Source organism: Terrapene carolina, unplaced genomic scaffold (assembly GCF_002925995.2).
Source record: "Terrapene carolina triunguis isolate 2854851 unplaced genomic scaffold, T_m_triunguis-2.0 Scaffold111, whole genome shotgun sequence".
NCBI classification, from domain to species: Eukaryota; Metazoa; Chordata; order Testudines; family Emydidae; genus Terrapene; species Terrapene triunguis.
In genome coordinates, this window is record NW_020664462.1 from 15,796,650 (window position 1) to 15,822,400 (window position 25,751).

At 37.7% G+C, this 25,751-nt stretch overlaps 1 protein-coding gene across 3 annotated transcripts in view; it reads left to right on the forward strand.

The window, feature by feature from the left end:
* RBM33 (RNA binding motif protein 33) overlaps positions 1-25,751 on the forward strand; it is a 146,315-nt gene that overhangs the window by 53,927 nt on the left and 66,637 nt on the right. For all 3 annotated transcript variants that reach the window (XM_026652161.2, XM_026652162.2, XM_026652163.1), the window contains exons 10-12: positions 1,480-1,538; positions 23,620-23,788; positions 24,596-24,927. In XM_026652161.2, the coding sequence (XP_026507946.1) occupies positions 1,480-1,538; positions 23,620-23,788; positions 24,596-24,927 (560 nt within the window). The remainder of the gene's footprint in view (positions 1-1,479; positions 1,539-23,619; positions 23,789-24,595; positions 24,928-25,751) is intronic.

Consider the following 25,751-nt stretch of genomic DNA (forward strand, 5'->3'; position numbering starts at 1 on the left):
CCTGTGGCACCTTTAAGACTAACAGAAGTATTGGGAGCATAAGCTTTTGTGGGTAAGAACCTCACTTCTTCAGATGCAAGTGAGGTTCTTACCCACGAAAGCTTATGCTCCCAATACTTCTGTTAGTCTTAAAGGTGCCACAGGACCCTCTGTTGCTTTTTACAGATTCAGACTAACACAGCTACCCCTCTGATACTTGACACAAATTGGGATAAAATTTCTCATTTCACAGACTTGCAATCAGAAAGAAAAAATTGTTTTGGGTCAGTCAAAATGTTTTTTGTTTTGATAGTTTCAAAATGCTTCATTTTAATTTCAACCTATATTTTATTTTATTTACTAAAATTAGCTCACATTTTGAAGTGGAAAAATGGAAATTTTCATGTAGAAAATGTCCAAATGGAATGTTCCAACAATTTCAAAACTTTTTTCCAAAACTTTTTTGAAGCAGCAAATTGGTTCAAACCAACTCTGTTGAGATAAATCTGCATTTTCCAATGGAAAAAAATATTTTCTGGAATGTTTCCCAACCAGCTCTAGTTACCACATCAGTTGAGATACTACAGTGTTCTCCTGTGCACCATATAGGGAAGAACTTTGGTAATTGTGTGTATTGTGGCTTTGTTAATAACAACCCCAAGAAGCTCATTAATATAGAGGAGTGCTGATCCACTGCTGAAGTTTTGAAATTCAGTTTAACAGCTTTCTGTTTTTGAGGCAGGGGATCCTTTGCCTGCTGCAGGCTTTTATAGAAAAGTTATTTTTCATTTGAGATATTATACTGATTCTGTGAATATCACAAATCGAGTGTGACCCTTCTCAACCTGCAAGGTGTTTAAGGAAGGAACCTTGTGTGTGTGGAATGTCCCGTTCAGTAATGTTAATAGGAGACATCAGAGCATAATTCTGAACTTCTTACCCTCTCCCTCCCATTTTAGGTTCTCTGTAGTCATTCCAGCTCCTGATCCACTGTGATGCCTTAGCATATATAGTGTTAGGATACTATAAAGACGCATTGAAGCGCGGAGTCTGTCGGGAGTCACAGTGACAATCTAAAAGGGTCTGAGGGAGAAGAATCTAGGATGTATATGTTGAATTCCCTCTTTTTGCATTTGAAGCATTGTTTAAATGCTGCATGGTTATGTCATTTAGATCCACCTTTACAGGCCTAAAAGAGTGTACTTCCTTCAGTTTGGCCATATGTAGTTTTTTTCCCCTTCTGTCAACAGGCTGTTTAATTCTGGAAAATTCAGGATTGCATTATCTAAATTATGCTATGCGAATATTAATTGCCTGTTGAATGTTGGAAACAAAACTTGTCTCCTCTCCGCTAATTTTAGGGACTGTGGAGCACATGCTTAGTTCTTAAAGGTAAACCTAACCAGCCGTGACTAAGATCTGCTACGTGACTACTTTTGGAGAGAAAGTCAACAACTGTTAGGTAAAATAAATTGTATTAAAAGGTGTTTCTTGTTTCAGTGCCCTTGTTGCCAGTCCCAACCCAGCCAAGACCTGCTGTAGGACCCCAGAGATTTCCTGTGAGTAGCAGCTGCTTCTTCTTCTGTGATATGGATAAGCATACATTTGCAAAGAAATATTAATATAGCAAATAAAAGCTGTTCCAATGAAATATAATTTTAAGGATTTGTAAATATTGACAGTAATCTCCGCAGTTGAAAATGTTTGTTAAAAGCTTAAGGTCAATGGATTTTTGAGAGCAGAAATAATTCTATTTAACTGTAAAATTGTTGAACCAGTCTCTCCAAAGGGAGAGGTACAAATGCATCTTGTCTTAGAGAACTTTTTTTCATTTAACTACTAGAATCCATTAAAAAAAATCTTGGGAAAAAAAAAAAAAAAAAAATCTCTCCGGCTAAAAAGCTCCATATTTTTATTTTTATTCTAAAATCAGTGCCTTATTTTCTGCTTGCTTTAAGCATTTAAAAGGTTTCATTATTTTTTATATCAAAAATGGATTTGGCATTGAATGATCGATCCTTCCCTTCTTGCTTATCTTTGGCTTCCAAAACATACTAGCCATCTTTTAGCTCTTTCTCTAAACTAATCTGACCGCCTGACTTATTCTGAGTGGACGAAGTATGCAAAATCACTTGTTCATAGTTTTCCAGTTTGTGGTAGTTTCATCTTAATCTATTGTGTTGTATCATTTTAGTTACTTACAACTGTTCACACAGAGTATCAAATCATTTAAATGAGTAATTTTTGTGTAATTTGGCAAATGAAGGCAACAACTTGGAGACCCACACATGCTTTTCTTGTACATGAAGCTTGTACATGGGAAAGCTAAACCTTGGTAATATATGGAATGTGGAAGGGGGAAGCAAATGATCGTGTATCAAAATATACTAATATACAGCGTTCATCTGTATAGAAATCAGTTGTAGCTGGAAAAGGCAGATCACAAAAAATTGTGCTGGTTTTGTGATTTCCATATGCATATAGTATGAGGATTATTTCTGTGCAGAATATTTCCTCTCAAAGATGCTTATCCAATCAATTACTTATGCCTGTTCATTTTGTACAGTTACTGATAGTCATATTCATTACCATAGAATCTGTTTTATGAAGTATAAAAAATGTTAAACAACCTAAAACAAACTCTAGCTTTACAAAGTCTGGTTATCGTTTTACCCAATTTTGTCATACTTCTGTGAAATTTCTATACTCCAGGTTACCACAATTTGACTGTGGTGTAACTAGAGGAAATACTTTTATCTGAGCAAGTCCGAGTGCAAAACAGAGAAATCTTCCTAGCATTTAAAAATGTTAATTTTAATTGTTCTTTGTGAAAATTGGAATTATGTTGTATCCCCGAATCTTGCACTTTGTTTTCCTGTGATATATATTTTAATTGATCTGCTAGTGAGCAAATTTTGAAATGAAAAGAAATTGGAGGAAGAAACAACAGATTTATACATTCTATTTGACGTCTTTGAAAATGTGTTTACACCAACATATTAAAATTAGAACTTGATTTCTTTAAATAGGTTGTACAATTAGAATTTTTAAAATATTTTTTCCTATTTGCAGTAGACAAATACTAACATACATATAGCAAAATAATTCATATACAGCACAACTTTTAAATGGAATAAAATAACAAAGATTCAGCTTACTTTTGATATAGAATTGTATTCCTCTTCTGGATAGAAATATTTTTCTCTTCTCCCCTAGAAGTTTCCCTAGAGAAAATGGGGCATCTTTCTTATGTAAACATGACACTGATACTTGCTGTAATATTAAGTAGCTGATATTCAGAGCTAAGAAAATTCTTTTGGTTAGAGTCTCTTTCCGTTAAGTGGAGAGGCAGTGCATTGTAGTAGACAGAGCACTGGACTGAGATTCAAGAGACCTGGGTTCTGTTCCTGGCTCTGCCACTGGCCTGCTGGGTAAGACCTTGGGTAAGTGACTTCCATTCTCTGTGCCTCAGTTACCCGAATCTGTACAATAGGGCTAATGATACTGACCTCCCTTGTAAAGTGCTTTACAACTGTTTACATAGAGTACCGAAGCCTCTAGGTAAGAGGTAGGTATGAGTAGCATTATACATATTTCACTTTTGTTTTATCAAATGTAGTATATAACTGTTGAACTCAAGTCAAATTTACCTTCAGATTTGAAAGTTCTAGGTGTTCCATTTATCTGTTCAGCCTGTTTTCCATGAAAATAAAATATGGTGTGAAATTTGCATAAGTATCAGAGGTATAACATTTTTTAAATAGCTCTGTGTGTGGAAGAAATGCTTTTGTTATAGAGCAATTTTTTTTGCTCTCATGCATGTTAAAATCTGCAAATATTTCTATTCTATTCTTAGTTGATGTATATTTTAACAGGTAGACCAGCAGTTAGAAATCTTTGCAAATACGGTTTAAAAAAACCTGTAAGGTTGAATAAAATGTTAGAATTCCTGTAAGTCTTTATGACTGAGAGAAAGAAGTCTTTGAACTTGATTTTACTGCTCCTTTATAGAACCACCTAAACAAAGGACATGTGTAGTCCACAAAGCAAATCAGATTTTTTTTGTGTTTTCATTTTCAAGCTGCTTAAGTGTTTCTAAAAATTGTTTGGGACTGTAATTGATTTTTTTTTTAGTATATGAGAACATGTAATCGTTCATTTTTAAAACCCTTTAGCGTTAAATTCAGCCCTTCTGTGAGAGGACACAATTGTATTGACTTCAACAAAGTTGTACCAGGGCTGTGTTTGGCACATTGAGCTTCATGTTATAAGAAATTGGTAGAAAGCATAATGCAGTGCTTACAATGATTGGAGTTGAGCAGTGATTGGAATTGAGACAATTGTTAAACAAATCAATTGCCACTAAATACAGGTTTTGATACTGCATTTTCATATTCAGTTGCCAATAGTAATAAGTAAAACTTTAACATTTTCATCCCTACTTATTTATTTAAAGCTTTGTCCCTTGGGTGTTTTGGGAGGAAGTGGGGAGAAGACATAAATAGAATTACTTTTTTGGCCTTCTACACATTCCTTCTGGTTATTTCCTAACATATGGGGTAATACAGAATCAGAGTAAAATCTTGGAATACTCAAGGAGTATATCAAATACCTCATTGTCTAGCATTTTTCCTTTCAGTAAACAGTGACTACTTTGTTTAATGTGCAAACAAGTCTTTATCAATAACCATATTAAACTCATTGGAAACTGAGTAGATAATGGTTCTGAAATGGGGCTGTCAGCCGAAGGCTATGGCACACTTGCACACAAGGTAAATATTAAAATTGTCGGTTCTGAAGAGTGCCTGTCATTCTATAAAAATTGCAGAAGACTCCATAGGTTTCCATTGTATTCCAGATCTTATTAGTTTGTGGCAATAAAATTTATGCAGAGATTTTAATCAGCGTGCAGTTGACACTATTTAATTCTTCCAGTTATTTTTAAATAGTCTATTTAAAAAAACAGCACATTAAGCTAAGACATTCCACTGAGCCTTCCACTAGGTCTTATGTTATCTATGTATCTTGGGCTTTAAGCAAATCAGAGCAGGGGATTGACTTTAGCTTTTGTCTCAAAGTGCCAGTCATACAGTTGTCATTTAACAAATAACTAGTATCTAAAAGCCCATTCTCTCGCAGAGGTGTGGCAACTGGGCCAAATAATCCACCGTCTCCTCATACAGCCAGTGAAATTGCTGTAGAATAAAGGTGGTAATTTGTTGTCTTCTCTGATATCAGTGGTCTAGGACTCTTGGCATGGCATTGATAAATGCCCTACGTTAGCTGTACACTGCATGGATATCATTAGTAAAGTCAAAATGTCTGAGAACTTAAAAATTGGATGGTAACAGACGGCAAATCCCAGTGATGATTGAACGAAGTGATATTCTATACAAAAAGCTCTCCGGCTCATGCTTGTACCTTTTCCCATCGCTTCACACTGATTCAGCCGACATTCTAGTGATAATCTGGGATTTTATTATATAAATAGCCCAGCCAAAGATCTGCTCAGATGACTCTGCCATTTTTGGCAAAACTGACTGAAGCAATTACCCATGGAGCAATTAACTAGGCCTTCTGTATTTTTTATTACTGTTTCCTGGCCATATTATTTTATATTACGGTAGTGCAGATATCCCAATCAAGGTTCAAGACCCCATTGTACTAAATGCTGTTCAAATGAATAAGACGATGACTGTGCTTGCCACAGAGAACTCATAATTTTAAGACAATAACAAAATATAACAAGCAGATGGGGGACACTGTGGGGGTGAGGCAAAAGAAAGGGAGGAAAAGTTAAAAGTAAAAGGGGGACATCTTTCATAAATCAATGGTTTTATTATCCCTGGGTTGCCACCAGTCCAACCTGATGGCTTAAGATCCTTCTCGGTGGCTATAAGTTGGCATAACTTCATTGAAATACTGACTTCAGTGGAGCTCCGCCAACTTACTCCAGCTGAGGAGGCTGGCCCCAAGGTCTTCATAAGTGATGACTTGGACCTTGTACATTTGAAAACTGTCAGCAGCTCTCTCAAGAACCATTCTTGAACATTGTTTTTGCTATTAAAGATTCTAATTTTCCCATGACCTGGCCATTAGGACCCAACTTAACAAGAAACCATTTTGCAAATGGTGTTATAAACTGGGTAGTGCATAGAAAAACTGTCTTATAGCACTAATGTGCAAAAGTACCACATTTCTGACAGGAAAACATGTTTAAATATGGTTCTTTAGAAAGCTACTAGGCTCTGTTTTTACAGAGCTGGGAACCATGCTAGCAAAGTCTTTAAACGCTATTTGGCCAGGAAGTATAAGCAGATAAACAAGGGCAGGGGAGGGGTGAAAGCCTAGTCAGACAGTCCATCTCTATAGCCTTTATTCCACAACTCCACCCAGGATAGAACAGTCATCCCCAAAGACATTTTTGACTGGATTTGGACCATTCCTTGCGGTGGTAATAAATGAGTTTAAAAGTAAAAAGGGGTACTAATTAATAACTTCAGCCAAAAAGCCTGTCACCATAATTTCCCTCTTGTATGCCAAATCACCATCCTGTCTTCTTTCAAAATTCTCCATAAAGTGCACTCAGTCCTTCAAGCCTGAAGGTTAATCCATTAAACATTGTAGACTAAAAAGAAGAAAATATTCTGATATTGGGCCCTCATATGGTCAGTTGAGATACTATGCTTAAATTGTGTTTTCGTAGGTTCTAATACCATTGATACAAGGACCATGTTTCCAATGCGTTGTATGACATCAAATATAACAATGCTTAGCACTTACATGGCATTTTCCAGCTGTCAATTTTAAAGTGCTTTACAAAAGTTGGGTAAGTGTTCTTATCCCCATTTTGGCAGAACTCTCCTATCTTTCTCACTGCCAAATTAGAAAACCCAAACCGCCAAATCAGAAGGAGATTTTTAATAATTAATAAAACAATTGCTCTGAGAAGAAAATCCAGCAGAGCCTGCCTTTTAACTGCTGGAGGCGGAACAGAGTGGATGGCATCTACACATGTGAGGGCACACCCATCCTTCCCTTACTGGAAGGCTTGGTTCTGTCTCTGAGCAAGCTGCAAACAGGATGCAGACCTTCCCATTCGAAGAATGGAAATTTTCAGGGAAGTAAAGGTACATTTTCCTACAGTTCAATTTTGCAGCTGGGAAAACAGGCACAAAGAAGCCAAGATTTTCCAAAATAGTTGCTTAGGCCTGGTCTACACTGGAGGGGCGGGGGAGGGATTGATCTAAGTTACGCAACTTCAGCTATTTGAATAACATAGCTAAAGTCAACGTACTTAGATCTACTCACCGCGGTGTCTTCACTGCGGAGAGTCGACAGCTGATGCTCCCCTGTCGACTCTGTCTGCGCCTCTCGCTCCGGTGGAGTACCAGAGGAGAGTGCTCAGCGGTCGATTTATTGCGTCTAGACCAGACGCGATAAATCGACCCCCGCTGGATCGATTGCTGCCCGTTGATCCTGCGGGTAATGTAGACAAGCCCTTAGTTAGGCCCCTAAATATATATATTTTGGCACCTAAATAAGAGGCCTGATTTTGAAAAGTGTAGTGCAGCCAGGAATACCCATAAGCATTTTTGGAAAAGTCTACCCTAAGTGAGTTAGATGTCTAACTTAGATGCTTTTGAAAATCCTACCCATTGACTTCAAGTTGCAAAGTCAATAGTAGGTGCTGGCTGCTCAGCACTTTTGAAGATCAGACCCATTAATTGTAGTTTGAATTTGTAATATGAATTTATTAGCTTAACAGTAGGGAATGAATTTGAAAAATTTCATGTTTAAGTGACTGCCTTGATCACGGTTGTGCAGCAAGTGAGTCATAATAACACTGTATAAATACAGTATTAAATATGTGTTCTGAATTTAAGCAAATGTGTTTGACACAATTGGCTAAAAAGTATTCGTTCTCTAGCAAGAACTTTAGCTTTGTGCTGAAGTAACAACCTATGGCGCAGACTGTTTCCCCATCACACTGCTTGGTTCCATCAAGCTGCTAATGGCAGCTGGTATGCTCCATCTGAGAATAGGGGACAATGGCCAGTGGGTACCTATAGTTACAGATGCACTGACTGACCCCTTCTCTTTCGCTGTACTGGTCAGACTTATTTAACTCTGAAGCACAAGGTGTGTGGGGACCTCCTTAGTTGGATCTTGGAGTCATGTCCTCTCTCCACAGGCAGACCTGCACTAATTTCTTTATATTTAGGGCCTTTTGTTCCCATGGGGTTAAAGTAAGTTTGGGCCTTAGACACTTGGAGAGGGTCCTCTAGAATGGAGAGGAAAGGATTGTGGGTAAGAGAAGTAGTAACTGAGGCATCTCTTTACACTACCTCTTTGGTGAATCTTTGCTTTTTCGATCCCATTTAGATATACCCTTAGTGGCCCCTGGATGCACCCCCAGTCCTTTTCATTTGAGATCCAGAAACTTTATTCTTTGATAAAACACTTGTGTATAGAGCAGAATTAAAATCTACTAAATTAAATAATTCTTATAAATGCTCTGTTTTATTCAGTATAAAAATAAGATTTTTAATAGACGAAAAAGCCCTCATGCGTTCATGAACAACTTTCCACGTTTCATAGTTATTTCCTCTTTCTGGTATCTATCCATTTGTATCCCTTTCTATTTAAATAGCCTTGATTTCTATTTCTCTGATTGTATTTTTCTTACAAAAATAACCATCATTATTAAATATTCTTTCTATTTTCTGATTGCAGTATGCTTCCATATATCTCCATTACATCAGCTCTTTTTAAAAATTTCAGTATGTAAGATTAGTTTTGGTTCTTCGTTGTAAACTTCTTGCTAAAAAAAGTCTTAAGTTTCTTAAAGCAGTATCTTAAAATATACGTCAGAGTATAATTGTATGTGTTATTTGTGGAAGTCTTTAAAATAGCTGTTTAAATTACTTTTCACACATTTCAGATAACTTAAGGTAGTGACGCATTTTTAAACTATTAATGTTTTATCTCTCTTTTCTACCGTTCATTTGCCACTTGTCTTACATTTTGAGGTCTGAGGCAAACACTGTCTAGGATTGCTAGGGCAATGCCTCAGGTGTAAACACTACTATGATAGGAACAATAAATGTTGCTACTAATGTTAAAAATTCTAAGTAGCATTATAAAGTGGAGTACAGGCTGAACTTGTAGTCCAAAACGGAAACCAAAGCTTTAGCAAATTTAGTACCAGAACTGATTTTTTCGTTATTATACGAAAGCATTTTTTGTTATGTAAAAAATATCTTTCCTTTAGTGGATCCTAGACACTGCAACATTTTAGGGGAATGAGGCAAAATGAAATTGTTTTCATTGTACTGGAAAGTACAAAAAGCAAATTGAATTACATGTCATTTTCAAAATTATTTCAGATTTAATAATGAGGTGGTATAAAAATAAGGAAATCGGGGGTTTTAAAAACCTAGTATCTAAAGTTTTTGGCTCACATTAAAAAGTGTGTTACTCTTAATTCATGTCTTGCAATTTACATCTCCAGAGCAGTCTGTCATTTCTGAATGGTATTCAGTGATGGGTGGTGATTAACTATTACATGTTTTGTAATAGCATTTGTTTAGGAGGTAAATTATTGATGGAAATGAAAGAACTCTTGTGAAAACAAGTCTACTGAAGTACTTTCTCAAAATTATTCTGCTTTAGTTATGGCTTTACTATAATAACAGTAACAGTAAATGAAATTTTCACTGGATTACTGTGTAGCAACAGCAGATCACAGGTAGTGTAAAAAGCATTTTGTTTCCATTTAACAGTATACATGGTATCAGGTGGTGGTGATTGACATTTCTTGGATAGTGCTTTATATGGCATTTCATGCAAATCATGTTTGAATGAGACTGCTGCATCAAATTACATTTCTTTCAGATTATAGCCCTTGCAGATGTGAGACTGAGCTTTGTTCAACATCTACCAAAAAGCGTTCGTTTTGAACATTTACTGTTTTCACAACTTGTCTGCAAAGCCCTGTAATTACAGCACTTAAGATAGTGAAGGAATGATGGGCATTTTCTCTTATCAGATCTATAAGTAGTAGCAAGCAGATGCAGCATGAGATCCCTCCAGCTGTCAAATATTGTCAGGCTGGCATAGAGGGAATGCAGTTTAAAATGCAGGTGACATAATACCCAACATCCTCCATTTGCTAGTAGGCTTCTGATTAATCACGATTACCATACATTATCATACCATCAAATTTAATCATATCAGTGAATTCCCATCTGCAAGAGGAGCAGCAGCAGCTAAACATGATGGTAACAGCTATTAAATAAGAGAGGAATACATGGTTTCTAAAATGCAGTAACCCTTTAACTTGTCATACTATCTCCATGGTGCACATGCTCCATAGATGTTAAAATCAAACAAACAGAGAACTCATACATTTATATTTCATGGTACTTGCCATATTTGGTTTGTTTGCTAACTGCTATTTCAGACTGGTGAGCATCCTGAGTTGTGGAATTAAAGATACGTAGAATATTTTTTTAAAGTTTTTTTCCTGCATTAATGAAATCTTAGATTTTTCAATAGTTTCATTTTTTATCTTACTACTTAAAAGTTGCTAAAAAAAAATCTGAATGAATGCAAATTTAACTTTTCTCTAAGTCTTCTTGTGAGAAAGATACAAATTCTCTAGAGGGGAAACCAGCACAAATTATTAAACATAACTATATAGCAATTAATTAGAGGCCAATAAGGAGACTCTGATGGCAAAAGTCAAGACCCCTTCCTCCTCCCATAAGGAAATCCAATGAACATGTTTCACACCATTGTATACAGGAAACAGTTGTATGAATGAATTCTGTCCTACAACAAACTGGATCTGCATCTGAGAGATAACGCACTGGATTAATAGAGTCTGAGTGCAGAAAGGCAGATGGGTCCCAAACCTGGAAATACATGTGTGCATAACATTATGCACACAAATAGTACCAGTGAGTTCAGTGGGAGAGCTCTCACATATAAAATTACTCAGATTACTCTTGGGGGGGTTCTGCGTGACTGCACACCTGGAGAACTCCTCTCCCCCCCCCCCCCCCGCAGAATTCCTGTGCTTCCCTGCAGAAAACGGCAGGGAAGCCACGGGGTGTGTGTGTGTGTGTGGTGGGGTGGGAGGAGAGACACTGCCATGGGTGCAGTTTTTTTGGGGGGGTTGCCCCCTCTAAAGGGGGGGCACACAGGGTTACATGTCACTTTTCTGCAAGCACAGAGCTGCCCAATTGAAGGAGGCTGCATCTTTGCTCTGCAGCTGAATGCCGTCTCCTGGGTGCCATTGCCAGTCGAGCTCCCCATCTGTGTGCTGGGAGCCTTCCTGTTTTCTGTGCAACAGTGAGTGCTGGCAGTGGGGCTGGGTAAGGGGGTGTGAGGGAAATGAGGAAAGGGGGTGGATACCTGGTGCGCCTGGCACAGAGTGACAGGGCCCGGGGGTGTTTCTGGGGTAGGCCTAGCCCTTGCACTGTGTCAGGGGCAGGTGCAGCCTCACTGCCAAGTCCCTGTACCGAGGGAGGTGGGAGCTTCAGGGTGATCTCCCACCTCAATGCAGCCAGCTGTGCTCCCCACTGCCACACTGTCGCCACATTTATTTATTGACATAAAAATTTGCAGAATTCTGCAGAATTTTACAAATATTTTGTACAGAATTTTTTATTATTTTTGGCGCAGAATTCCCTCAGGGGTATCAGATGCAAGTATTGATAGGGTCAGGACTATGTAAATCACTTTCAAAATCTAGTTTCTCTGCAGAAATATAAACCAGGAATCATGTAATTTAACAACTGTATAGCAAAGTCTTAAATGTTGTTTACTGACATATCTCCTAGTCTAAGTCAGCTGCATCAGTAATATTAGTAGTTTGTAAAGCTGCTTTTAGTTTGGGTTTTGTTTTTTGGTGGAAATAAAACATACTTGTTTTCATTTTTAAAAAGAAATGATCACTCCAACGTTTGTTTTGCTTTGAGGTTCTCAAATTCCTTTTCTATTAGTTACAAGAATATCCCTTTGCACCACCCGGGCTGGAATAAAATGTAGAAATCCTGAATTTCTTGTATTCATGATCTGATTAGTTCTAGTCTTTTTCAGAATTCTCACTGGTAACTTGCGGGATCACCAAGACACACCAGGTCATAAACATTGTTAATAGTCTTCCCAATTAATAGCCTCTAATCTAAGGAAGAAGAAATGCTCTTAATGAAGCTTAATCTCAATAGTCCTGAAACTGAGGAATTTCTAAAATGTGCTTTTCTTATTCACATGTTTGGGGACGCTGATCAGTCTGAGATTTCTAATACATTGTAAATTTCCCAGCACATCAATCTTCAAAAAGATCTTTACTGTCCTTAAGCAAAGTGGTTGCTGGGTTCTCTATTGCCAATGGGAAATTTTCTAGTCTGCCATCCTAAATTTAACTGCTATTTTGTACCAGTCCTCCAGATTCTGTTCTGTGTGCTATTCCTACGTTATATTGAATCTTCAATTAAACATTTCAGTGGTAGTGATAATGGCCATCTTTAACTTTCTTATGCAAGACCCTAGAGGAGAGACTTGTAAACCAAAGATGAAATTGAAGTTGAAGCTGCAGAAGACTCATTAGTTTTAAAACTAAACAGCTATACTTTTAAAAAACATTTTGTCACGTTAGGGTTTCTAATCTCATCTGAGACATTTAGGGTTGCACCTCTCTTCCTGCAGATAACAGAGGCTGTTCAGGTTTGTTCATGAGGTTTCATCACTTTGCTATGCCCTTTCCCTGCTAACTGTAAATACTCTTTTTCCAGCCATGCATACAGAGCAGTGAGAGCTCAGCTTTCAAGAATCATTGTTACCATCATGGCTTTAAAGCAGGAGTTTGGGACAAGAGTGAGCAGTATTTCTTGCCTTATTTACCTAAATATCCTAACATGAAATTCCTCCGTAACTCTCCTTGCCTTGCACAGATCTTCCACCCTCTCAGCCTATATAAGAGCATGGATGGAAATTTTACTGGTGTAAAGATAAAGAAACCAGGTGTTATAGCTCTTCTGGATTTTCCAACAGGATGGCTCAGACTTGAGCCTATACCTCCCAATGTGATTTCTCATGTCTTAACATTATAAAGTGTCAAACATATATTCCACATCTAGTGGATCACCTAATATTAATCAAGGTTCCTTTAGTTTTGACTTAATTTGGACAGACATTCCCAACCTATTTTCCCATCCTGGATCTCCCTATAGTCCTACAGCTCCCACAGCCCTTCTGTTTGAACCAGTTTTCTATTTCCTGAGACAGTTTGAATAGAGCTAACTACTGTGTTATGATTTTTTTAATTGACTCCTGAGTGATCTGATTCTATTGAAAGTAGTTATACATTCAGTATCACGTGAATCTGTTTATTACTATAAACTATTATTGTCCTACTTTTGATAAAGGCATATAAATGCTTAAATAAAAGGCATAGTTTAAGTATTAATTTAATTAGAGAAAATAATTATGCCAGTCAGTGGGCTATTTTCCCCTCAATGCAAACGCATCACTGTAATAAGCATTAAATGGAAGCTATTGGGCAGATCAGGTCCCAAATTTAGGTGTTTAAAATAGTATTAGAATGCGTATATTATTTTTCAATTTCAGTGAATCATTCCTCATCCTAAAAACATTGTGCCTAGTAAATGAGAACCAAGTGAAATTGATTAGAAGTGTACCTCTTAAAAGCATACAGTGGTGTGTATAAATTCTACATTAAAATCTTTTATAATACATTCAAGGTATATAAAATGTGTCTAGTTATCCACGACAATAAGTGCTTTCTCCTAAAAGGTAGGCATTTTAGGAAAGCTTTTTGAAAAGTCTGATGACTGCTGAAATAAGAGGATTAACATCTTGTGACAGATGGCTATAGTTTTAATTGTCATAGGTTATAGCGGTCATTATTCTTTGCATTAAACCATATAATAAGAATTAACTGAGTGGCCCTGCTTAACTGTCAATGGGGTTCTCATAGCTCTTTGCATTTTAAGTGAGATTAATAAATGAAAACATGTTGTAGAGCCAGGGTATAATTTATTGAAAGATTCATGAAGTTTCAATGACATTGTTAAGGTATTTAATTAGTCTCTTGAAAAAAGTATAGAGTGACCCTTTTTGGGAAGCTGATAAGTCATATAATAGCTGTTAGATCCTCTTTATTCCTTGCTTTATAAGATTAACTTTGTGCTAAGCAATTTATGCTAAGTTTTCTCTTTTATTGGTAACCAAAGTTATTGGTGCTTCTTGAATAGATTATTCCAGATAACATCATGTAATTAACAAGAGATGCAGAAAAGTAAAAGTACAATTTGTGTAAGAATTGTATGAGAGAATGTTAATTTCTTAACTAGGAAGGATATTTAAGGGGATAAAAAGGAAAGCAAAATAGTGCAATTCTTTGAAAGGATTAAAGTAACCTTATCTCATATTCTTTCAGAAGGAGGATTGCCTGAGTGTGTGAAAGTCATGTTCAATGAGCTATTCACAACTCTAATGAATTGTAGACACAACTTGGCATTGCAATTTTTGCAAAAGTGATTGATAGCATGCAAGTTGTGCCTTAGATATATTGAATAATGGAAGTCAGTACAATGGGAAATTGCGTAACCAGCATAGCATGTAAGACTGTAGAAAGAAATATTTGTCTGTGGAGCCATAATTTGTAGTATGAGGGGAAAAGTGATGGAGGAATGGATGGGGACTTCTTTTTGTGGGGGATGAGGGTGTCAGGTAAAATTAACACACTATATTTCTGAGATTTCTAAAATTCAGCCATGAACAGTTAAATACAAAGTTAATTTTAAACATAGTTTATTTCAGGAATTTGCTTGTCACCATGGAAGCAGGGCAAATTTTACATGTTATTTTTTAGGTATCTATCCACTGCCACTTTCCTACCTTTTCAGAGTAGAACTGCACTTTCAAGTGCTCTGGGATAAATGGCATGCAAGAGTTCAACATTTATTGTTTTTCAAAGATTTCCAGAACAAGTTAATTCAGTTTAAAATTTGTAAAGATTTTTTTATATTAACAGTCTGCATTCCCAACATGGAGTCTGGAAGTCGTCATGTTTCCATTTTCTGAGAGATTGTATAGTGGGGACACGCAAATAAGGAAATGTGACGACCGTTGTCTGTTCTCCTCCAGACCTGCAACTCCCTTTGGAAAGTTCATAAGACCTGAGCAGTGGGAATGAGTTTCTAACATCATGCCTTCAAAGAAGGAAATTAATTACCCTGTCAGTTCTCTTGATATATTCTCATTACTGTTAGTTGGGGTGCTAGTCTAGCACTTTAGCAGGAACGTTGCCAATCCTTACCAACCTTCAGGGAAAAATACACTCTTAAATGCAGACCTTACGTGGTAGTACTGGGCTTGCCTACAGCGATCCTTTGTCACACAAGCTGCACGTTTGACCACATTTGTCTGTCATCTTTCTATTTATAAATGGAATATTTTGAGCAGTAAAGATAGTAATAGGACACGAATTGGTCCGTTCACCTTAGTACTATCTTTGTAAGTAGGCTTAAATACAGCAAAACATTCATTTTGGAGTACTCTATTGGGATTATAAACTTCTCTGTTAATAAGTAAAAGAAATTAATCCTTTAAAAAATATTAATGTGTAAATTTACATTGTAAGAGCTTTGAGGCAGATATACCCTCTTTGTATTTCTGCAAAGCACTATGTAATTTACAGTTCTTTATAAATTAATAATCAGTTGTGTACTCTGTGGTTTGCCTTCTTTGACCTTTGCCTTCCATGATGTAGTGGGGTAATTTATTATTATGTAATCAACCTTATTTCAAAGGGCCAATTCTATCCTAAGTTATGTTAGTACAACACATGAACTTCAGTGAAGTTCACATCCAGGTAACTGAGCAATATTTAACCCAGTATAAACAGTGATATCCACAAACTGAATGGTAAATAGCTTTTCACTAGCGTAGTATCACCCTTTTTTCAGTTCCGACCTTGGAGTCTCCATAAAAAACAAGCGAATCAGTTCTCTAAATCTAGCTACGTAACGTTTTAGAAAAAAAAAGCTAATACCAACACTTTTTCTCTGTTAGGGAAAATGAGCAATAAGAATTCAGTCCCACTGTACATTCATAATTGAATCAGTCCTGCTCTCTTCTAATGAGCCTGCATTTGCTTTGGCTCTGTCCTGTAGAGTTGCAGATTTCAAATCCCAAATGATAGGGTTTGTCTGCTTATGGGTAGCAAGAAGTTTGGAGCCTCCAGTCCCTTCTTGTTGAAGTTCTACTTACCTTTAAACTCTGACAATAGGAAGAGTACCAGAAGTACCATAACTAGAAAATGGTTTTCCTGGCTTTTGTACTATCAAACCCTAAAGCCAGTAGAGCTTAAAAATGATGTAGCATTTAAATCAAACCACTGCAGAAATAGAGAAGCCTCTCTGAGATTTTTCACCTTACTACCTTTTTTCCCCCCCCCCCCTTCAAGTGAGTGGTGCTGGTGACTAGTTGGTGTTAGTCCTGGATTTTGGAATAGTTCAGGAAACTTTACTTTCTAGGTTAGTTTATCATCTTCCATCTAGTGGAATATTTGTCTTGTGTAAAGTTTCATTGAAATATATAGTACAGATGGATACAGTATGGTTGTAGTAAAAAATGACCAATCCCATGGCAAATCGTTGCCAAAACTTCTTGTGCCTGTTAAGTCATGACATGCATCATAAACATTCAATATTGTACATTCTTATTACATTACGAAATCAATGATGAAACTAGTATTCCCTGTTGTTGATGGAAAGGACTCCTCCAAGTACCATGTACCCATCTTTCTTCCCACATCACACTGTAGGTCCTGCATTACAGCTGCCTTCTTTCTGGGATGGAAGTCAGGAAGTTAGTTTTGTGTAGCCATTTGTTTCTGCTGTTGCAGTCCAGCCAGGTGGGTCGCTGGAGGGTGACAGTGAGACACTTCCTCCTTTTCTTTCCTCAATTTAAGGACAAATCTCAGCCTTGAGATTAAGGGATTTGACCTCTATTACCTTGCCTGACAACACTAGCTTGTATGAGCCTCTTTCATTTAGTTGAGAACCAGTTACCTTTTTTTTAAGTATTCAAGGTTGTAAGATTAATTGAAGTGCTTCTACAGAATCAACGTACTGATTACTCATGCAAAGTAATGAGTTAAAATAAATTTTGTTTTTTGCTAAAAGACATCTTAGTTGACGTATACTCCCTATTTTGCTGTAATTTGAAACTGGGCAGATATAAAACCATGAAAAATGGAAGTAACTACTGTGCATATCAAGATTTATTATGCATCTGTGTTACTGTATGCTTATTTTACCAAAAATATGCCATTATGAAAACTGGCTGCTGCACCTGCTCTGTTAATTTTTAAAGTTAAATAACTGCATGTTCTGCTTTTATTTTTGTTTGCCAAATATCAATGGCAGTTGGCGGTATTAGAGAGTTACTGACTTTAGAGGTTAGTATTGTGATGAGTCTTTAAAGTAATAATTCAGCGCTGGCATTCTAGTCTGTAAATTTAAAATTAAACTGCAGTTTTTCTAGATATATTTAAATGCAGGTTTGACCTTTATCTTTCAGAAATGTATGTAATGTGCATCTATCAGTAAAATAGTAAGTCTAATATTACTGTACCTTATTTTTCCATTAAAGCAACTGCAATGTCGTTTCATTCAAAGGTGCCATTGTGATTTTGGTGCTTAAGAGTTTACAATGTTTTATATGAATGAGAAATTTAATGATCTCACAGGCAAATAAATCCGTATCTCAGCTGATTTGACTCAACTCATCAGTACCTCGAACACAGTGCAAAAACAAACAAAAACTGGAAAAAAATTCAACCTACATGTATGCGCATTGTCTGAGACTTTAAATTAATGGAAGTCAGAAAATAAATGATAGCACTGGATAAAATTTGTAAAATTAAAAACTTGGAAAGTTGTACAGCACATATCCTGCTCACAATACAAATTAATATTTAATAGAATTGTATTGAAACTGCTGAATCTATACAAATCTATAAAATTACACATGATTACTATGTAATTTAGGCACAATAGTAAATTCTTCCTCCAGTTTTTAGTAAAAGTCAAATCAAACCCTGCTTAAAAATCATAGGGGCCCGATCCTGTTTCCATTGACATTTGGTAGAACAGAATCATGCCCATAGTTCGTCCTTACAGGAACAAATGTTACTATCCTTGAAAAATGTTCATCCTTCACATTTCTTTTCTATGAATAACAAATCTATTTATAATTGACTTTGCATGACTTGTCCTTCGTATTATCAGCCTAACAGTAAGTGGTAGTTCATGTAGTTTTTCACTGGCTACTCAAAATAACCAGTAAAAACCTTTAAAACATGTAAGTGGCAAAATGTACTCACCGCAACTGTTTGTAGTGGGTCTTTGTCCAGTTGACCAAATGAAAAGGGGTGGCTTTCCCTTTAAGGGCTCCCTGTACAACTGGTGGTAGAGAGGGAGGAAGGGGAAGTTTACCCTCTGTAGGAGTGGGTATCGGCTAGACCATGTATCTGGGAGGAGTGAGCATTGCCCTTCCAGCTGCTCAGAAAGAAGGGGGGTGTTGATACCCTGTGCAGTCCCAGAGGAACCCTCTTTTACCTGGACTGAGCTGGCAGCATCCACCCTTCCAGCCACGATAACTGAAAGAGGACGGGGCTCCTTCATGATCTGCTGTGAGCATTATGCTAGTTGCCTCTTTTTCCTTGGGGACTAGGAAGGAATTTTTCCCTTACCACTGGATTGGCTGAGGTGGGGTGGATTTTTTTCATCTTTCCCACAATGGGTGTGGGACCCAGTGGGGTAGAGCAGGGGAGTAAAGTTGCAACTTAGTATGCAAAACTTGCGGCAGATGTCCAGTGCAGGTACTCATTATGGAAGGGATGTGCTTATTGGATCAAATGGATTGGAAAAGGATTTGAAGGGAAAGCATCCCTTACGGGAGCTGAGGAAGGAGGGTTTGGGGCTCCTACATGAGATACAGAGGGAAGCCAAACTGCTTCGTTTTATAGCCCCCTTAATCTTCTTAGGAGGGTAGGGTGACAGTTCTTGGCAATTGGATGGCAGGGGCCATGTTGAGGGTTATGAGGAAATTATGATAACCTTCACTATGCAATTTATTGCTAGGTACTCCCAAATATTTTAAGTGAATGATGTTGCAGCCTAATTAAACCACATCCATTGCCTCCTTGTTGCCTTATGGCTTGACTGGACTGGACTGCAGTTAGATATTTCCAGCTGTCAGCTGGGATGGATTAGCAAGGACTAATGCTTAAATAATACATCTTAATAGCTGAATAGACAGTATCAAGTGTTACTTTACTGATGTATATTCTACATCAGTGATTTAGATAATGTCATAGAGAGTACACTTATAAAGTTTGCGGATGCTACAAAGCAGGGAGGGGATGCAAGTTCTTTGGAGGATAGGATTAAAATTCAAAATGATCTGGACAAACTGGAGAAATGGTCTGAAGTACGTAGGATGAAATTCAATAAGGACAAATGCAAAGGACTCCACTTAGGAAGGAACAATCAATTGCAAACATACAAAATGGGAAAGACTGTCTAGGAAGGAGTACTGCAGAAAGGGATCTGGGAGTCATAGTGGATCACAAACTAAATATGAGTCAACAGTGTAACACAGTTGCAAAACAAGCAAACATTCTCGTATGTATTAGCAGGAGTGTTGTAAGCAGGACAAGAGAAGTGCACCTCTACCCCAATATAACGCGACCCGATATAACACTAATTTGGATATAATGCGGTAAAGCAGCGCTCCGGGGGTGCAGGGCTGCGTACTCCAGCGGATCAAAACAAGTTTGATATAACGCGGTTTCACCTATAACGCGGTAAGATTTTTTTGGCTCCCGAGGACAGCGTTATATCAGGGTAGAGGTAATTCTTTCACTCATACTGTGCGCTGATTAGGCCGCAACTGGAGTATTGTGTCCAGTTCTGGGTGCCACATTTCAGGAAAGATGTGAACAAATTGGAGAAAGTCCAGAGAAGAGCAACAAAAATGATTAAAGGTCTAGAAAACATGACCTATAAGGGAAGATTAAAAAAAACTGGGTTTGTTTAGTCTGGAAAAGAAGACAGAGGGGACATAAGTTTTCAAGTACATAAAAGGTTGTTACCAGCAGGAGGGAGAAAAATTGTTCTCTTTAACCTCTGAGAATAGGACAAGAAGTAATGGGCTTAAATTGCAGCAAGAGCGATTTAAGTTGGACATCTGGAAAAACTTTGTCAGGGTGGCTAAGCACTGGAATAAATTGCCTCGGAAGGTTGTGGAATCTCCATTATTGGAGATTTTTAAGAGCAGGTTAGGCGAACACCTGTCAGGGATGATCTAGATAATAGATAGTCCTGCCATGAGTGCAGGGAACTGGACTAATTGACCTCTCAAGGTCCCTTCCAGTCCTATGATTCTATGCCTGCCTCATTTATTGTAGAAGTGGAAAGGTGTGTGGTGAATGAGACAGGGCATTGCAGTAAGAAAAAGGACCGTCTCATAACTAAGGCAGTTGACTGATGCGTTGGAGAGTTGGATGCTATCCCTGCTTCTACCACGGAGCTCCTGTGTGATGCTGGACAGATCTGTTAAACTTTTTGTGGCAGCAGGGGGGAGGGGGGCACTAATTGTGGTGTTCATTTTCTGGTACCTGAGTTGAGACTTAGGGACTGATTTGCAGAACTGAAGTCTATGGGAGCAGTACTTTGAACATATTAAGTGCTATGAGATGCTGAATGCTCTGAAAAATCAAGGCCTCGGTGTTTAGAATTGGGCATCCAAAATTTGGTGGATACTTTTCATCTTAGTCTTTTTGTGCCTCAGTTCTCCATCTGTAAAATAGGGATCATAATGCCTCTTCACCTGATAGGGGAATTGTGAAAATAAATTAATGTTTGTGAAGTTCTGATACGCTAGAAAACTCCATGAGGAAATTAATAATTCTGCCTTAAGAACAGGGCTTGAAGAGTGTGCAATAAATACAGACTTGGGCTACACATTGAACAATGAGAAGACAAAATAGTGAATCCTGTGCACTGAATGAGGCTTGGGTCCTGTGGAATAAATAGTATGTTATGTTGTTAAAGACCAGCGTAGTTCATGCATACATGTGGGTAGAATTAAGGTTGCATTGACAACTGTAAATCTGGAATTTTCTACCTTTGAAGTACTTGACTTTGCAACCTAAATAACTTTCTTTTAACAGTTGTTTTTATATGCAGTTTGCTAGGTTTTTAAAAAGGTAAAACAGTTTCTCTTGTGTGCAGCTGTAATAATTTCCCAATCATGCATTATCAGCAGGGTTCGAACCCTGAATCTTTGGCTCTGCAACACACACTGCTACCACTTGAGTGATAGGCCTTAATTACATTGGCTGGCAGTAGCAGAAGTGTGTTTTTTGTGCGGGTGAGGTGTGCTACCGACACCATGTGCTGGGTAAAGTAGGTGGTCGGGGGAGCCCTGCCTGGATCTGTTTTCCCATCTCCTTTCCAGGAAGTGTGGGGCTCCTGTCCCATGTGTAGCCCCCAGAGGAGGAGGAAATGAGAAACTGGTACCATGTGCCAGGTCTAGAAAAGGAGTTTGATCAGATGGGGTAGCCTGGTTTGGTGTGCTCTCCTCCTCCCACACTCTACTACAGGTGCTCTGGCAGCTCCTGGGTGTTCCCAGTACAGTGTATGGTGATGGTGCTTAGGTGGTAGCACAGGCCTAGCTCTTCAGAATGTTCAGTTGTCATATTGACAGGCTGTCAGAATTTTCCTGCACAACAAGTGAGAGAGAGGCAATATTTAATAGTAACATTGAACTAAACCTGAATGGAATTTCCTGGGACAAGAAAAGTCACTTCTCTAGCCCGAGGCTTTTTCCTTACTGAATTTCAACGGCTGGCTGCTTACATTGGAAGTATTAAGATGTTTCAAGAAAAGGTCCCAAGAATATTTTATAATGGAAAATGTTAGGCAATCTAAATAGAGAAGCCACTATCAGCTCTTCCTATAAATTTTACATGTGTCGTGAAGACTTTCATGCTTGAGTTTGAAATAATACCTCTCCTCTAAATGAAGTAGCCACTGGAGACTGGATGGTTCAGGAGACTGATAATGGGATATAGAACCTTTAATCTGTAGGGTTGCTAAGTCCAGTCTAGTGCAGGGTAGGAGTGACCAAAAAGTAGTTATGTCTGACAGCTGTTTAGTGATTGATTGCAGCCCTGCTCTTAGTGGAATGGTGTTAATTGCTCAAAAACCTCAATTTTAGCACTCTCAGCAGAGAGGCCAGAAGTTTTATGGGCATGGAGATTCAACTGTTCTTAAAATTGATGACCAGCATAGTAAAAATTGCCCAACTTGCTTAAATGATATTCTTGAATTATGGTTAGCTCTGTGACACCTACCTTTTCCCATGCGCGCGCACACACACTAGGATGAGTGGTAGGGTGGAGGCTGTGGCACATGTTTCTTCTGGAAGTATGCTAGATTTGGGATTTGGTAAACTTCCTAGTGCCATTTTAAGATCTAAGTTGTGATCTTTCAGACTTTTAACGTTCTCTTACTTAACTTTAAAAGGGAGTGTCTCTTCTTGAATCTGTTTATTTTGAAGGGCTTGTTTTTGCTTAATGTGGTTCTAATTGTTGGTGAATACCAGGTGCACATGTAATACACATTGCTAATTTCTAAATGGATATTAGTTTGAAAACAAGGATGTACTGAGATGACATTGATTACCTTTCTGACTTTTTCATGCATGCTTATCATGAATATGGTATCTGTTTCCTTGTGAATGTATTGATAGATGGGAGACTGCCTCGCATTTTCAGTGGATGGTATCAATTTTTTAAATTGTCAAACATTTCCATATAAAAGCAAATAATGATAGTGGTAGTATGAATTACTGAATTAAATCTGAATTATTCTGCGTGCTCCTGGTTGTGAAATAACAGTACATTAAGCCAGTGTTTAAAGGCTTATTTAAAACTTTTTTAAAAAATCAAGAAAAGACAGATTCTGTGTAAATTTTTCTTATGCCTTTTGAAATGCTTCAGATCCTTAAGTATTTAAGTTTTATGTGAATTGGTAGAAATGTTAGTTCCTCTTATTTATTGAAAGATGATTGCTCTAATTTTCTGGATGACACAAATTGATTCCCCCCCCCCCCCTTTTGAAGTAAAGCTGCTTCATTTCTGTAGCTTAGGTTGTTCTAAATAGATGGCAAAGAATAGCATGGTTTAAGAAGATAAATGTCAGGAACGTTTTCTAAAGTAGACATTCAGACTTTTGGATTAATGGGAAAGAAGGTCAATAATTGCATGGATTTCAATAAGCTTGAAAAGAAATGGCATTCCTGTGGTGCTACAATGACTATTAAAATGCTGTGAAATCATTTCAAGATCCTGTTCTCAGCTTCAGTGTCTGATCCATTGTGCAAGAATGACTCAGTAGGGCTGCCAACCTTGTACATATTACAGGAGATAATTGATAGGTCAACTGGTTTTTTTAAGAGTATTTTTAATAAACTATGGATGAATTTCTCAAAGATGGACTTAGTTTTGCTGATTTTTGTTTTATTAAACAGGGCCCTCCAGATTTTCAGCAGCACCCTCCTGGACCTGTTCCTACCAACTTCACCCAAGCCCCAAGAATCCCTCTACAGGACCAATGGAGAGGCCCACCTCCACCACCTATGCCTCCACCTCCTCCGCCTCCTCCTCCTCCCCAGGAAAGAGACCCTTTCTTCATGGGAGGTATATAATTTTTATTTTAGATTAATATACTGGGTGACCTTTTTCATTGCAAATATACTATTTGAATATTCTTCCTTTTCACACAGTATCCCCTTCTCATATGTGTGGATAGATTAATTCATAGATCTGAAGATCAGAAGGGACCATTATGATTTAGTGTGATCCTGTATTTTGTCATCTCTCAAAAAGCAACCAAATAACATTTTCAGTTTGTTACAGTTCAGATATTAAATATCAACACCATTCCTCCATTCATCTGTGGTCGTTCCCCCATTAACAGTTGTATCTATCTGGAATATTTGGTGCCCTACAAATTTAACTTTCTATGAATTCTGTGCAATCTTTCAGTTAATGTTAAAGTTACAACACAACAAACATGGTGTCAAGTAAAATACAAACATTGAATAAAGTGGCTTGACTAGGTCTTTGCGTGGATTGAAAGGGTGTTAGTTTTGTTCAGATTGTCAGTGCTTGCATTTCTCTAGTCCTAATTGCTGCTTGGAGTTGTTAGGTGCTTTTGCAGTAGAAATAATAAAAATAACTATTAATGCCAGCTAGTTATCAAATTGTCCTCTTTCTCCCAAGGGTCTGCATCTTCCATTCTAAGGTGGTTCTTAGCACAAGCAAGAGGAGTATCTCTCATATAACCTTGCGGAGCTGCTCTTCCAACTAAAATATTTTGTAGTTATTCCTCAATCAAATTATCAAGTTACTCTCCTGAAGCTGAAAATATGGCAAGACTGTATTTAAAACACATTTGTATTCATGAGGAGGTTGTCACTTAATTAAATGTTTTGATTTCAACAGATCCAAGATTCCCAAGTCATCATATGTTCGAGCAACGGAGTCCCCCACCTCCACCCCATCCCCCACTCCTTAACAGTACCCATCCTGTCCCTACCCAGAATCCTCTGCCTTTCAATCAACCTGGACCAGGATATAATCAGCAAGGGCAGCAACCAGTATTTCCCAGAGACAGACCAGTAAGACCAAACATCCAGCCTCAGAATCCTGCCGGAATTCTTCACTTCAGCCAACCAGGTTCAGCAAATCCACGGCCTTTCATGCAACCCAGACAACAATTCTTACAAAACCCAGGACAGCCATTTCTAGCAACACATACACAGCCCAATATGCAGGTATTAATCAATAGTAAAAGGGGCTTATAAGCACTATTTAGAACTTTTGCATTTAGAAAGCTATATTGCGATCATTACATTCAGCTCATAGCAGCGATCTAACCAAAATGGCTGTCTTGTTTGATATTACAAATATGAAGTAGATTTAAGTGTAGTGCCTATTATAGTGTTAGACAGAGAAGCTGAGTTTCATCACCATATCAACAACTCAGTTATGAAACTTACACCAATGTATATTTCAAAAGTGAAATTATTAAAATTGCTGTGATTTCTGATCAACTGCTTACAACTAATGAGATTAGAAAAGTTCTTAATGACATATTTTGTTCACCCACGGTTCCTTAAATTAATTTACTCCAGGAGAAATATGAAAGTATTGTATTGTTCAGAATGTGTGTTTACAGAGAGAAGTGTATGTATACAAAATAGACATTGCTGGGTTATTTCACCTCTTGTCACAGGTCTTGGGTGCCCTCTGCTGATAAAAATGAGTTGTGTGTTTTAGGGGACTAGCAGTGAGAGAGAAATCAGTATGGCTTCTTAAAAATTAGTTTTTCTTTTAAACTGTTTGTTAAAGTAGACAAATGGTTTGTATGACCATGAAAAATATTATGCAAAGGCCCTTGAATTTCGGGGCGGGGGAGGGGGGTTGTTCTAGATTCATAATGCATACACTGGATTTCTTCTTAAGAGTAAATATTATATTCTATAAAAAGCAACAGAGTCCTGTGGCATCTTATAGACTAACAGATATATTGGAGCATAAGCTTTCATGGGTGAATACATGCGTCTGACGAAGTGAGTATTCACCCATGAAAGCTTAT